General features: G+C 38.2%; 1 protein-coding gene across 1 annotated transcript; it reads left to right on the top strand.

The window, feature by feature from the left end:
• Nucleotides 1–418: 418 nt before the first annotated feature.
• On the top strand, nt 419–10,663 carry LOC104401986 (geranylgeranyl transferase type-1 subunit beta-like; the record flags this gene model as incomplete). The annotated part of the gene is made up of 3 exons (XM_010009740.1): nt 419–486; nt 7,441–7,592; nt 10,531–10,663. Coding segments are annotated over 3 exons (353 nt in total), but the record flags the coding sequence as incomplete, so codon positions are not given.
• Between the last annotated feature and the right edge of the window lie 3,218 nt (nt 10,664–13,881).

Below are 13,881 nucleotides of genomic sequence, written 5' to 3'. Positions count from 1 at the left end.
TGTAAACTTTGGCTCTGGGCACTTTTCCAGAGGAGCAATCACTTCTTTTTTTCTTTTGTTTTTTTTTGTTGTTGTTGGGTTTTTTTGGGTTTTTTTTTGGGCGGGGGGAGAGGGTTGGCAATCGTGGAAGACAGTTTTGTGCTGATATGAACACTCTATTTCCACCAAATCAAAGTAATCTGTTGCTTTGTCATTACAGCAGAATCAACTTTGCATGTTGTTTTGTTTGGGGTTTTTTTTTTGTTAGAGTGATAACAAACCAAATTTGGGAATATACTGAAAGACACATGCAAACTATAGTAATACTGTCAGTAGTGTTGAACTAACAGGTCTTAATCTTGGCTAGAGAATTATTATTTTATAATGAGTGTTTCAGCAAAACAAGCTAGTTGAGTCTTTATTTTTTTATCTTTTCCAGGATCAAATTTGGATCGCTGTGGATTCAGAGGCTCTTCATATTTGGGGATGCCATTCAGTCCCTCCAAGGTCAGTTAATTGAGAATATGTGTACATGTGCGAAATATTTTTAGATAGACAATAAATGTTTTTGTGCGTTTTTTTATAATATTAACTGCATACTCATGGAATACCTAGAAAGCGGGGATTTTTTAACTTAACACACCAAAATGATTGCAGAGCTTTTAAGAAACATGTATAAGAAACATACTGAAATGGTACCACTTGAGTTTCCAGGGCAGAGAAAAAGTTGACCTACAAACTAGGAGTTGTCTCAGTGCACTTTCCCCATTCTCTGGTGTTACTGAAGTAGGGAAACTTCTCTACCTCAAGAGTATCATCTGCTAGAGAAGGGCATAAAACCTCCATGTTAAGTGGTGCTTAATACACTGTTCTTCAGTATTTGCCTTCATGTGATGAAACAGACGTATCTGCTCGAACATAGGCAAGTCTCTGCTCATCCTAATTTTTCTTGACCATAGGAGAGAGTGCTTTGAAGTCTGTGGAAGTGAGGTTCAAGCAAATTGTATCTGTATGCAGAAAGAAAGTGCTCTTAATACAAGAGAAAAAGGAGGTTAGCAGAGGCTGCTAAAGAAGGTATACAGGTGTGATGGGATTAGAAGAGGAAAGTAGAGGCCAGTGTGCAGGAAGGACTGTGAAAGGTACAGTAGTTCTATGCAGTATTTAAAAGTGAGAAGTTAAATCTCACCAAAGAGTGGATGAAGAATCTGCAAGACCACTAATGAATCACCAAGTATTTGATTTTTGTACCAAGCTTTCAAATATGAAGGAATGAATCTTGGGATCTGAAATTGAAAGAAAGGATAGACATCTGATACACTAATGACCCTAAAAATGTGTGTAAAAAATGTTGAACTAATGTGACTGTGAAGGTAGCACAGCAGCCTGTTTTGGCCTTCATGCTTCTGAGTAATTTGTGGGAATGTTAATCTACATTGGAGTAATAATTGCTTATGCCTTTTTGTGTAGCAAGTTATCCAAGTACTCCTAGCAGTAGTATTCAGGGGTACCACTTTCTAACAAGGCAAAAATAATTGTGAGGAGGGTTCTTTACATCTCTACGTGGGGTGCTATGGCTGCACATGACAAGGAAGGTAATTTGTCTCTTAATTTGCTTTGGTATTTATCCTGGTTTACACTACAGATGGTGTCTGCAGTGTGCTCATACTGTAGTAGCAAGATGAATTCAACCTCTGTTTTATTTGCAATTGACAATTGTAGTTGGCAATCCAACTGTCTGATGAGCTTGAAAACAGGAATACTTCTACTTAAAACCTAAGCCAGTTTGGAATCTGTAGTGGTGACTTACTGGGATGCTTTGTTAAAGTTGAAAGACAAAATAGTAGATAAAAATTTTAGTTTAGTTGTGTAAGAAAAAGAATGGTTTTACTCAAAAGGAAGATGTTTTTCTTTGATAAGTCACCTAAGGAAGCTGAGGTTCTTACGCTATTATTGTGGCATAACAGCATTATAAAATGAATGAAGACATAGTTTTACCAACCTGAGATATCAAAAATGTATCAGTCATGTTTCCTCAAAGATCTGGGTCAGTGCCATGTGGTGCATTCTTTTAAGAACCTTATTCAAATCTTCCCCAGTGCATAAAGCTTGAAGAGCAAGTTCTGGATGTAGTTTGAGATCTTGCAAAGGTCCCTGAAGACAGATAGTCCATAAGATCGTCAAAGCATCATTATCCCTTCCCAGCATTTTCTGGTGTTTTACTTTAACTCTTAACTTCCATACTTAAATATTTTCTTTTTAAGAAATGTGTTGCAGCCCATTGGTGTCTTGTAATGTGTTAGCCAATCTGCAGAAGGGACAGAGGCATGGAATCAGATAGCTTGCAGCAATTACCTACAGGGCCATTATCTTTAGAAAACTTCACAGATGGACATGCTTTTTGTTCAGGCATTGCACTACTTTTTTCATTGCATCTGCTTTAGAGAGATCGGATCTGCTTGATTTATCAGCATACAAAGATTTAAAGTGTTTTCAGTATTATTGCCCTAAAATGTTCTGAAATTACTCAGAAAAAGAAAAACTTGGTAATCCACTTTGAATTATGTTTAAGGTCTTATTATTTTTCTTTATTCATAATTTTAAAATGTTCCATTAAATCTCTCTCTCGAAAAACAATTTTTGGAAAAGCCTATAAGCATTTTGGATTTGCATTGACAGTTACTGTTTATTACATGCCACTCCAGTGATTTCATTCTTGAACTCTGAGAAGATGCCATCCTGGAGGTCTCCAAATCTCTTCTGTCTCCAAAATAATAGAAAAAAGCAAGGGATATGTTACAATTTCCAACTTTACTAAATATTACCAGGATAGCTCTTTTGGTTTGGGGTTTGTTGGGTTTTTTTAGCTGTTACCGTTTCAGTGCTTGAATGTAGTGTCTATGCAGCTCTTTGGGACTGTAGGAAAAGTGAGCAAAACTTTATCCATGTGACCAACTCAACACTCACAGCCATAACAAGCCTTAACAGTCTTAACTGTAAGTGAAGGCAGAGGGCTGCTTCTGTCACTGCATTTAAATATGAATCATTTAAAATAGGGTAACAATTATTTTCTGAAATGGCTCCAGGTTCTGCAGTCTGTCTGATCCAATGTTACTGGAGTTTAAACTAGCTTTTTACTTTAGAGGGGAAGATACGGGCTTAGGTCTTTTCAATCTCTAAAGTGTTATGAAACAGTTTTAGGGGCTGGATTGAATACCTGGAACTTCTGTGTAAGATTGCAGTAAATAACATGTGCTTTTACTTGGGGAAAAAAGGTATGATTTGTGTTGCCAATACACTGTATTTTCTCAAGGATGAAACAATCCATGTTTGTAACACTGGTGCCAGGTGTGAGAATAAGGTTTTTTCAAAGTGGCACTCTGGTTGTGTAGAAGTATGTTTAGGAGTATGGTTACTAGTATTCTTTGTAAATGTTTGGAGAGATCTTACCAATGTTTTTGCAGCAGAGGGAGTTTCCTGGCTGTCTTTGCAGTGGTCAGTGGGAATTGTTGGTGATCATGAGTTATATTTAAATAGCTGTTCTGTATTACGTGGTAGGGAACATTACCATGTCACTGAAACAGATTTAAATGTTTGAAAGCTTCCCCTTACCTTGCATCTTTCAGCATCAGGTCTTTTAAGGAAGGCTCAGATTGTGAAGACCATGATGGTAACACCCATATAGCAGAACTGTTTCACTCTGTCACCAGTATCCAAGTTAATCTGTTTACTGTGTACCTTACAGACCATACTTACTTAAATAAGTGAATTGTAAGAGAGAACAGGGCCGGGCCATATCACCGTTGTTGTCTCCTCTGACACTCTCTGCACCAGTGCATTACTTCAGATCAGTAGAGGGCACTTGGTAAGAGCAGTTTAATGTACTTTCTCCAAAAGAGTGAGACGTACAAACCAGGCCCCTTTTAAATCAGACTAAACCAGAAGCTGCATTCTGAGTGAACTTCTTCATGAGTGGGCTGCTCACCCATGGAGCCAGGCTACAGCTGGCATGGATTGTGAGATGCATATGGTGTAGGCACTGGTACCTCAGCACCTACTGTTCTGCCCTCCAGACCTGCTCCTGTTGCATTACTCCTTCATGTAGACATATCCTTGCTAGATTAAATATATTTCTTCTGGTTGTTCAGTCTGTGTTTAACAATCCATCCACAGTTTAATAGCTTTCTTGGTGCCAGTTTTAGAGATATAACTTCTGCTGTTCTTAAAATAACTTTAAGCTGATTGTATGTGCAGGCAACAGATACCATTGTTTGCTCTATATATTCATCATTCAAGCATAGTTCATGCATGGTCTTTATTAAAACTACCAGACCTGCAAAATTGTGTATAGCTCTGGAACTGCTGAAACCCTGTTCTGGGAAAAGCAGTGTGCTACCGCTACATTTTGAAATGTTTGCATAGAAAATGAAATATATTTAGAATTTTTACTTTGGATACTGTAGTGATTGATACAATTTGTTTTGGGAGGATGGTATTACTTAGTTTCATGACCATACAGTATATGTGGTTATCACACTTTGTTTTTACTGCAGCAAGTAATATTGTAATAGAAATACTAAAATACAGAATTCATTAAAAGTAAGGGGCCCAGTTATTTAAACCTGCTTGTAGGCTACCGAAGCTTTACATGGCATTAGCATGCGTATAGAAAATTACAATTTTTTTAAAAAATAAAATCTTGTGAAGTGGGAATTTTTAGTTTATGTAGACATTGTGTGAAAAATCGTCACTTGAAAGAGAATGTTATTTGAGAACTACAGATGCCATAGAAAACTTCCTGAACGTCCAAGCACACTTGTAGTATTTAGAACATCTGGGTAGTTTTCCTAAACACAGTTTTAAAAAGCAAGTCTGAATATCCTTAGAATAAACCTTCCTTGCTTAGCGAATGTAATCTTCCTCTGGAAATTACTTTTTCAAATGTAAAGTCAAACTCTTTCACTATTGTCTATTACTGTTCAGTCATTCCTGATGTCTGTTGATTGGAGTTGAACTACCTGTTAAAGTGTGTAAACAGCAGTGGTGAAGAGTTAACATTGATTTGCACACTCTGGCATTTTCAGTGTGTTTGTGTGAAACAGAGGCATCTTCTGTACTTCCAAGTAGGAAGAAATCAAGTGTTCTTCTTAATCCAGTTTAATTTCAATTACACAGATGTTTAAAAACTTCTTTTTCTTTGGTAGCTGCTGATGGGAACTACCGGGACGTTTTATAGTGGTTGGTCCTAACATTAAGAACCTTTCTGGGAATTTTTCATCAGCTACAGTGTCTTGTATTCTGTTTGACAAAATATGTGCCAAGCTTTAGCTACAGATATAGAGAATTGTTTTAGGGCAAGAACTGTTTCAAAACTGGCTTTTTGAACAAGAGATATGCTTTGCTTAAAATTAGTAATTAATTACATTAAACTGAATACTTCTTTGTTAGGGCAAATTCGTGTCACCCTATATGTCTGGATTTTTTGTGCAGAATGTTATATTTTAAGTAAGTTAATGCCTCAAAAGGGTTAAGCTGCTTATAATAAAATTTCCAAGGGGAAGGTATTGTGAAAAGATTTTTTGTTTTGATTAATTAGAAATCCTTAAAGTTTGAGTGATAGGCCAAGTTTTTCCTTCTGGGATTAGAGCCTGTCATCCACTAAAGTTAGAAAAACATGTTTCATGACTGCAGTAGATTTTTCTAAGCTATTTGAGGAAGTAGCTGTCCTGCATCTGTTGCATGCTTCATGGGGAAGTCTGTCAAGGATTGGTTCACCTCTGCTACAAGGAAGGCTGAGAGACCTGGGACTGTTCAGCCTGGAGAAGAGAAGGCTCTGGGGCGTCATGTCAGTGTATTTATAAATACCTTCAGGGAAGCTGTAAGGAGAATGGAGACAGGCTCTTTTCAGTGGTGCCTAGTGACAGGACCAGAGGCAGAGGGCACACACTGAAACACAGGCAGTTTCCTCTGGACATTAGAAGACACTTTCACTGTGATGGTGACTGAGTACAGGCACAGGCCTGTAGTGGCCTAGGTAGTGGAGTCTGCATCTTGGACATACTCAAAAGGTCCCGGGCAGCTGGCTCTGTGTAACCCTGCTTGAGCAGGGGTTTGGTCCATATCAGTCCCAGAGGTCCCTGCCAGCTTCCCATCACTGTGTGATGGTGTGTCTGTGGCTGGATGTGCGGGGCAGGAGACAGTGACAGGGGCACTGGGAGCTTAGGGGTAGGAGTGGGAGCTGTTGAGACTGGTGCCCCTACTCAACAGAGATCCTGGGCTGGAGGTGAGGGAGAGGAGGTGCAGCTTTCAGCACTCCTTTTTTCCTCTTGTTTGCCCAGCTAGAGGTTTTTCAGTGCTGCTACAGCCATTTTCACTTTGTTTTTTGCCTCCCTTTCCCAACTGTGTTTGTTTCCCTGGCGTGAGAACAGTCCCTTGCTGTCTACTGGGTAATCTTCCAGTATTTTTCTCCCAATTTCTTACTAGAAGCAAAGCTTTTTGGTTTTGGAAATAAGCATGACTTGTCTGAAGAATACCAATTACACAGAACATAATCATAAATTAGATTTCATCCTGCTTTTTGAATGTGTTTATAGGATGAATTGCAAAATAAAGAAGCAACTGACTAGGCAATAATGCGAGTAAAGTGTGACTTAAAAACTTGTCTCTACTACTCAGTACTGAAATAGCTTTTATCCTGTTCAAAATAGCTGTCTTCTAGTTGCTCCAGATTGAGCCATCCCAAGTATCCAGAGTCATCTTGTTACATGTGGTTTCTGTTTTTGTGAAGTGGTACAGTCCAGGATACAGTGGTACAGTGCCTATAAAATATCAGAATGAAAACTAGTAATTTAACACAGCTGTATCAATCCCCTTGCACATTATAGTGATTTCTGTAGCATGTCTAGTCAGCATACAACTCTATTTTCGCTTCTCTTGACATTATTTGCTGTGTAAATACTTCGTTTAAGCTCTGGATGTTGTTTTAGAATAGAGATGAAAGTAGATGAGAGGCTAGTTTGGTATTGCTTCAGTTGACAGAGAGATTACTTATAATCCCTCACACTGCTTTCTACTTGTAGATTATGAGATTTTATAATCTTTGGTGAAGGTATCTCCAGAGGTTTGGCTACTTCACAGTGCTTACCCAGCTTCCAGGAAGCTAATGCTCAGTGTCAGGACAAACACATCCCATCTCTTTGCTTAACTCTTAATAAATAGTACTGTTGGCAAAGCTTTCTTCCAAAGCTTCTACTGACTGACTGTTTACAGGGGTGGCAGAGCGGTGCCGTAGCTTAGTTTCATTAGAAAAGCTGTGTGGAATGCCTGTAGTTCAGCCATAATGAGTGAAGGGAAGAAAACTTTGTCGATCTCTTCTTTTTTAATTATTTTTTTTTTTTAATGCTTTACTGTAACATAAGGTCTTATGATGTTTCTATATTTTTATTTTTCCTCCCTTTTTTCTAGGGTCCAGGTTTGTCTCACCCCTATGATAGCGGGCATATAGCAATGACTTACACAGGTCTGTCATGTCTGGTTATTCTTGGAGATGATTTAAGTAGAGTAAATAAAGATGCCATACTGGCAGGACTGAGAGCTCTCCAGCTGGAGGATGGAAGGTAAAAGATTTTATATTCTGCAACTCTCTGGAAGATAAATAGAAAACCCAGATGTGGAATGAAACATAAGAAACATGTTTTTTGTGAAAGTAGCTATGTAATCTTTTCTTTCTGTTAGAAAATACTTTGGTGGGTGATCAGTGTCAGTCATAGAACACGTGCCAGTTTACAGGACTGGACAGCACTTTGCTTTCATATTGGAGAATGACAGTATTTGCTTACAAATCTAGATGCTTATTACTGGGAAGATAATGGATTGGTGTATGTCTTGAGGATGGTAGGTTTTCTGCTCTGTCCTTCGAATAACTGATATTTTCTGTGTTAATATTCTCTGGCTGTTGCAGGACCTGGAACATTGCTGTATTTGCTCAGCTTTGTGAGAGGATGGGCTTTAGATTTGAGAGATTCAAGATAATCAATATACAAGCTGAATTAGCCTAAATACTAGTTACAGTAGGAATGCATCATTAAACTTCATTGTGAGATCTGTCCTTTTTTGTATATTTTTAATAGATGGTATACTCTTTGATCTACTTCTGTTGGTGGTTGGGTTTTTTAATTTTGTTTTAGTGCAGGCTGAAGCTGGTAGCTAATGAAAAATTCTTCTAGTGCACGTGATCAGTCCATGTTAAATTTTACTGAATGTCACTTTTGAAATAATACTTTAAGAAATGCAGCATTATAGAAATGCTGTTACTGAAAGAATTATCTTTCACTTCTCAATGAAATAGCTGTCACTCTTTATTAGTAAAGAAAGCTTTTGTTTTGGTCAGGTGGTTATATATCACTGTCTTGGTTTCAGCTGGGATAAAGTTATTTTTCTTCCTAGTAGTTAGCACAGTGCTACATTTTGGCTTTAGTCTGAGAACAGTGCTGATAACTCACTGACATTTCAGTTGTTGCTAAGTAGTGCTTAGTCTAAATTGGTGACTTTTCAGTCTCTCATGCTCTGCCAGTGAGGAGGGGCACAAGAAGCCAGGAGGGAGCAGAGTCAGGCCACCTGACCCAAACTAGCCAAAGAGGTATTCCATACCACAGCACCATCATGCCCAGTATATAAACTGGGAGTAGTTACCTGGAAGGGACCAGTGGCTGCTTGGGTCAGGCTGGGTATTGGTTAGCGGGCGGTGAGCATTTGTATTGTACATCACCTGTGTTTATTGTTCAGGATGCACTAGTATCTTGAAGGGGTTACTTGTCATGTTGCCTGATTACAGTAATAAGCTACATGCAGTTAACTTCTTCTACATGTCTGTATTTTGTGTGGTTTTAATGTACAGACTGGTAACTCTTACACATAATCCTATGTTCCATATTCCCTGTTTAAGAGTGTCAGCTAGCCTTCATGGGGAGAGTGCTTTGCCCTGGTACAGAATTGTTATTTTGGCAGGAGGAATGGCATACTTTCTAGAGAGTCAGACATTTTCATGTCTGTGAAAACTGCTTTTACTGTCCCAAAGGGGGAAAATGTGTGAAGACCAGAACTCAAGCTAGTATCTTGTCTAAATGGAAACATCAAGCTCAGAGAGGCAAAGACACATTTCTGTGGTGTTACCCTACTACAAAGTACGCTCATCTTAGTTAATAAAAGAAAGATGTGAAGAAACAAACAAAACTAATTTTCTTCTTTTACATTATTAATAAATGTGTGTATTTTAATTATACCTGACCTAGCTGAATCTGATTTGAAGTATCTGGATAACACAGAGTGCAGTTGTCAGCTGAGGATAGAGCAAGATTGTAAACCACAGTACTGGCACCTGTTAACAAGTGTCCTGGTTTCACAGAATGTCCTGTGCCATATCCAGAGAGCAATGGAGTTCATCCCTTATCAGAGCTGCAGAGAGTAGGGCCTGGCACCGTTGAGGTTAGGAGTATCTCCCAGTAAATGCTGGAGGCTCTTCTATCCAAGAAGATAATGGGGAACATAGCTGAATTGCAGGGTCAAAGAGAGAGTATCATAGAGTGGTGGATGAGGAATTGGCTGGATGGTCACACTCAAAGATAATGGTCAATGGCTTGATGTCCAAGTGGAGATAAGTGGCAAGTGGTGTTCCTCAGGGGCTGGTGTTGGGATCAGTGCTGTTTAACATCTTTTGTCAGAGACATGGACAGTGGGATCTAGTGCACCCTCAGCAAGTTTGCTGATGACACCAAGCTGTGACACTCTCCAGCACCTCAATGTCTGTCTTGTAATGACGGGCCCAGAACTGAACACAGGATTCAAGGTGTGGCCTCACCAGTGCCCATTACAGGGGGATGATCACTGCCCTGGCCCTGCTGGCCACACTATTGCTGATACAGGCATCCAAATCACAGTATCCATCTTAATTTTGAGGCTGAGAGAGCATAATATTTTATCTAGACAACCCAGATAAAATTTTAAAATGTTCGTAGAGTTTGAAAAGATGGTCGCTATAAAAAATAAAAACTGGTTTGAAGGTAACTTTCACCATTTGTATTAGAAATGGTAGTGATCACAGTTACATTTATACATACATGGGAAACTGATGATGGAGTTGCACTCAGGAGAGAAAGCCTTGACAGCTAGTAAGATTTCTAGAAAGGCAAAGAATTCTGCCCAAAACAGTAAATGTTAAAATGGTAACTCATACATGAGTATATACTGTGATAGGTGAAAGACTCTAAGCATTAACATCTTTGAATAACTAAAGACAGGTGTCACTACATTGCTGGAGATAAAATCACCCTTTAAAGGCCCCTGAATGTTAATAGTTATATTCATTTTACTTGGCTTAGTTAGAATCACATCTTCTAGAAAGAAAATGTAGCATAGCTTTGGGTTATATTTATGGGAATAATGTAAATAGAAGTAACTAATTTTTAAAGTAAAAATTACAGAATTCCTCAAACTGCTTCTCATATTTTCTGATGTAACAGGCTATACAATGTATAATTACCAAACCATTTGTTTCAGTTTCTGTGCAGTGCTGGAAGGAAGTGAGAATGATATGAGGTTTGTGTACTGTGCTTCCTGCATCTGCTACATGCTTGATAACTGGTCAGGCATGGATATGAAAAAAGCGATAGACTACATTAGAAGAAGTATGGTGAGTATTCACAAACTGTTGTTTCTTACTGTATTTTAAATTTACTAGCTTTATTTCTTAACTATGACTAAAAATCTCTGTGTCCAAATTCAAATATGGCAATTTCTGTTTCTACTTTAGCAAATTGAAAACGAAAAGGTATGTCAGTTTTCTTGCATTTCTGTTTTCATTGCAATGTGTGTACTAGCAAGATAAAATTATCTGGTATGTTTGTTAGTGGCAAATTAAATCTAATCTTTTTTCTTTAAAACTCAATTTAAAATCAAAAGCAAGTGTTTGACAGTTGGGGCCTGATGTTCCTCTAATGTAGAAAGAAATGCATAAATAAGCACTGCATCAGTAAAATTCTCATATTTCAATGAGCTGTAGTCCTGTGTTTTAAATGATATACACAATCAAAGGAAAAAATAAGTATTCATATCAGTTCAAGCTCAGTAAGTATTTCCAGTCATGCACTTCATTATTTATTAGATATTAGAATGAAAGAAAATATTAGAACATATGTATTTTTTTCATGTGTCTCTGCAAGCTGTCTTCATATTTGACTGGAGCAAGAGAGTTTTCAGGGGGTTTTTCATGATATTTCATTTTCCAAAATTAAAATAAATGTTTTTCAAAGAAGCTGAATAAGCTTGAAAGCTAGGGTTCCCAGAATGTAAGTAAACATAAATAGTAAATTCCTGTGGTCGAAAGAGCCAAATGTATAATGGCATATAACTTCTGTTGTAAACCAGTGTGTTTTAGTAGTTGCTGCTAGCTGCTCAATTTGGGTTTTATTTATTATGGATGTAGTTAATTGCATAAGCATTTCTTACTGTATATCACAAGACGCTTTCTGTCATTCTGCCATAATCTTGGACCAACCAAGGTGATCAAGGCAAGGCTCAGTCATACAAGCTTACGGACCAGCAGTCTGTTCCTACTCTAGTAGTACCTTTTATCCCCTTCTCCCCTCTGTTTTCCATTGCTCGTTCCACAGTCTGTTTTGATCTTTCCCTTTTTCACCATTAGTCCTTTCCCTATCCATCCCATAATAAGTTGTGCACGTCCCCGCATTCCCCAGAAAACACCCCATAACAAGTTTTATACAATCGTGGACAGCAGTGGTCTTAGCACGTGCTGATACATAACAAGAGATGCTGTATTTTTGTCCAGATTTACTGTGAATTGGTAGATTGACTATACACTGTGTTTAGCAGGATTTCTTTTTTAAAAAGGAGTCCTGCTAAAGGACACTGTTAATTCTCTGCAGAGCTAGTATGCACACATTATACTAGTTTTGCCGGGGTTTTCTACATGTGCACTGCTTGGTCAGAGCAGCATTTCAGTGCACTAACTTGGTGCAAAGTGTCTGGTACTTCTTGGCAAATACTCAAAATCTTTGCATGTTGATCACGTTGTGGAGTCAAAGATGTGTCTGAAGAAGTCTCAAATGTTCAGGGAATAGCCCTGTGTGAAAATCATTTCATAGTGGTGGTTGTTCCTTCCTCTGATTAATCTCTTTCCACCATCCTCCTTGAGACATGTTCCAATTCAGATACGTCTCACATGAACCAAATTATTTCTTAAAGTGTATTATTTATTAAGATAAATACAATGAAGGTGAAATGTGGGATCCAAGAATGTTAGCTTGATTTCTCCTGTTAAGATTTCATAGATGGTGCTAAAAATAAAGTTTATCTTTTACAATTCAAAGTAATTTCTGTTTGAGATTATTTCAGTTGTTATTCCCTGTGCAACTAACTACACCATGAATATTGCTGTAGACTTTCTTGCATATGCTTATTCCGGGTTTGCTACTACTTCCATTAATTACAAAAAAGACTGCATTGCTCAGTAGTAAACTGCTGTGACAGAAAGGTATGGGCTTGTTTTACTGGCATATGTAATCATATGATAACACACAGCTGAAGCAAGTCAGCCAACTTTTTTTCAGTAATTCAAATTGGCATGTATGTAAAGTGCAGCTAATCTGGATGGAGAGTAACTGGTTAAACACAGTAATCTTTGTAATGAATTTATGGATTTTATAGCTTGTTCTTTGGAATTTATCCTGTTTAGTAATGCAGGGTAAGATTTGTGACAGATATAATTCAACATATCTGAAGGAGGAAGTTGATTTGTGTAGTTAGGCATGTCAAGAAAAACAGAAGATTGAATCACAAAACAATGGTGTTGCTTTATTCGGGGAAGTAACCATGTTAAAAAGGATGGAATCTTTATAAAGAATAGATAGCCTTCTTGACTATCACTTGACTTGAATAAAACTGATGGCAAAACCAATTCTGTATCAGTTTTATTGTCGATAAGACAATCAGATTCCAGTAACACTATTTTTGATTTTTGGCTTCCATATTCAAAAGTCAGATATATCACCAATCAACAAAACAACAGATGCTAAGATGCTGAAATTTGTAATGACTTCTACAGGTTCTAAAATACACCTTTTTGCAACATTGCTTGGTTTACCCCAAATTTGTTTTTTTAAGTGGAAATGTTGCAAGAAGCTTTTTAAGTATAGCATATGCTACTTCAGCTATAGTAGAGTCCTCTTGAAATGCAGGTGTATGAGTCTACTGATATAATTAATCTAATTGTGAAACTTTCAGACTGTGAAGCAAAGATTGTACCCAACTGGATTTACACATTTCCGAGGATGGTATTCAGTTATGCAGTTTTCATGTTGCAGTAACCTACAGCCTCTTTAGCTTATAATTTCCTGAGTCTTTTAAAAAAGACAGACAGATGTAGAGATATTTCAGCTGCTCCAACCATTGAGTCGGACTCATTTGGAGTCCGGCTCAGATGCCTCTATACAAACACCCGTAGTATGGGAAATAAACAAGAGGAATTGGAGATGTGTGAAAGGCTACAGGGATACGATATCATTGGTATCACAGAAACATGGTGGGTGATTCCTGTGTCTGGAGTGTTGGAATGGAAGGTTACCGGCTCTTTAGAAAAGACAGGCCTGGCAAACGGGGAGGGGGAGTTGCTATTTATGTCAGTGACAGGCTGGAGAGTATGGAACTCTGTCTGGGGAAAGGTGAGGAGTCTGAACAGAGAGCTTACGGATTAGGATCAAAGGAAGAACAGCAATGTGGGACATTACTGTGAGGATCTGTTACAGGCCACCTAACCAGGAGGAATCTGTGGATGAAGCACTCTACAGACAGATAGGAGCAGCCTGACGTTCGCAGGCCCTTGTCCTCATGGGG

Source organism: Nestor notabilis, unplaced genomic scaffold (genome assembly GCF_000696875.1).
Source record: "Nestor notabilis isolate BGI_N333 unplaced genomic scaffold, ASM69687v1 scaffold802, whole genome shotgun sequence".
In the NCBI taxonomy this organism is placed as follows: Eukaryota; Metazoa; Chordata; class Aves; order Psittaciformes; family Psittacidae; genus Nestor; species Nestor notabilis.
The sequence above is the reverse complement of the archived record's forward strand: the minus strand, read 5'-3'. Positions and strand labels throughout refer to the sequence as shown.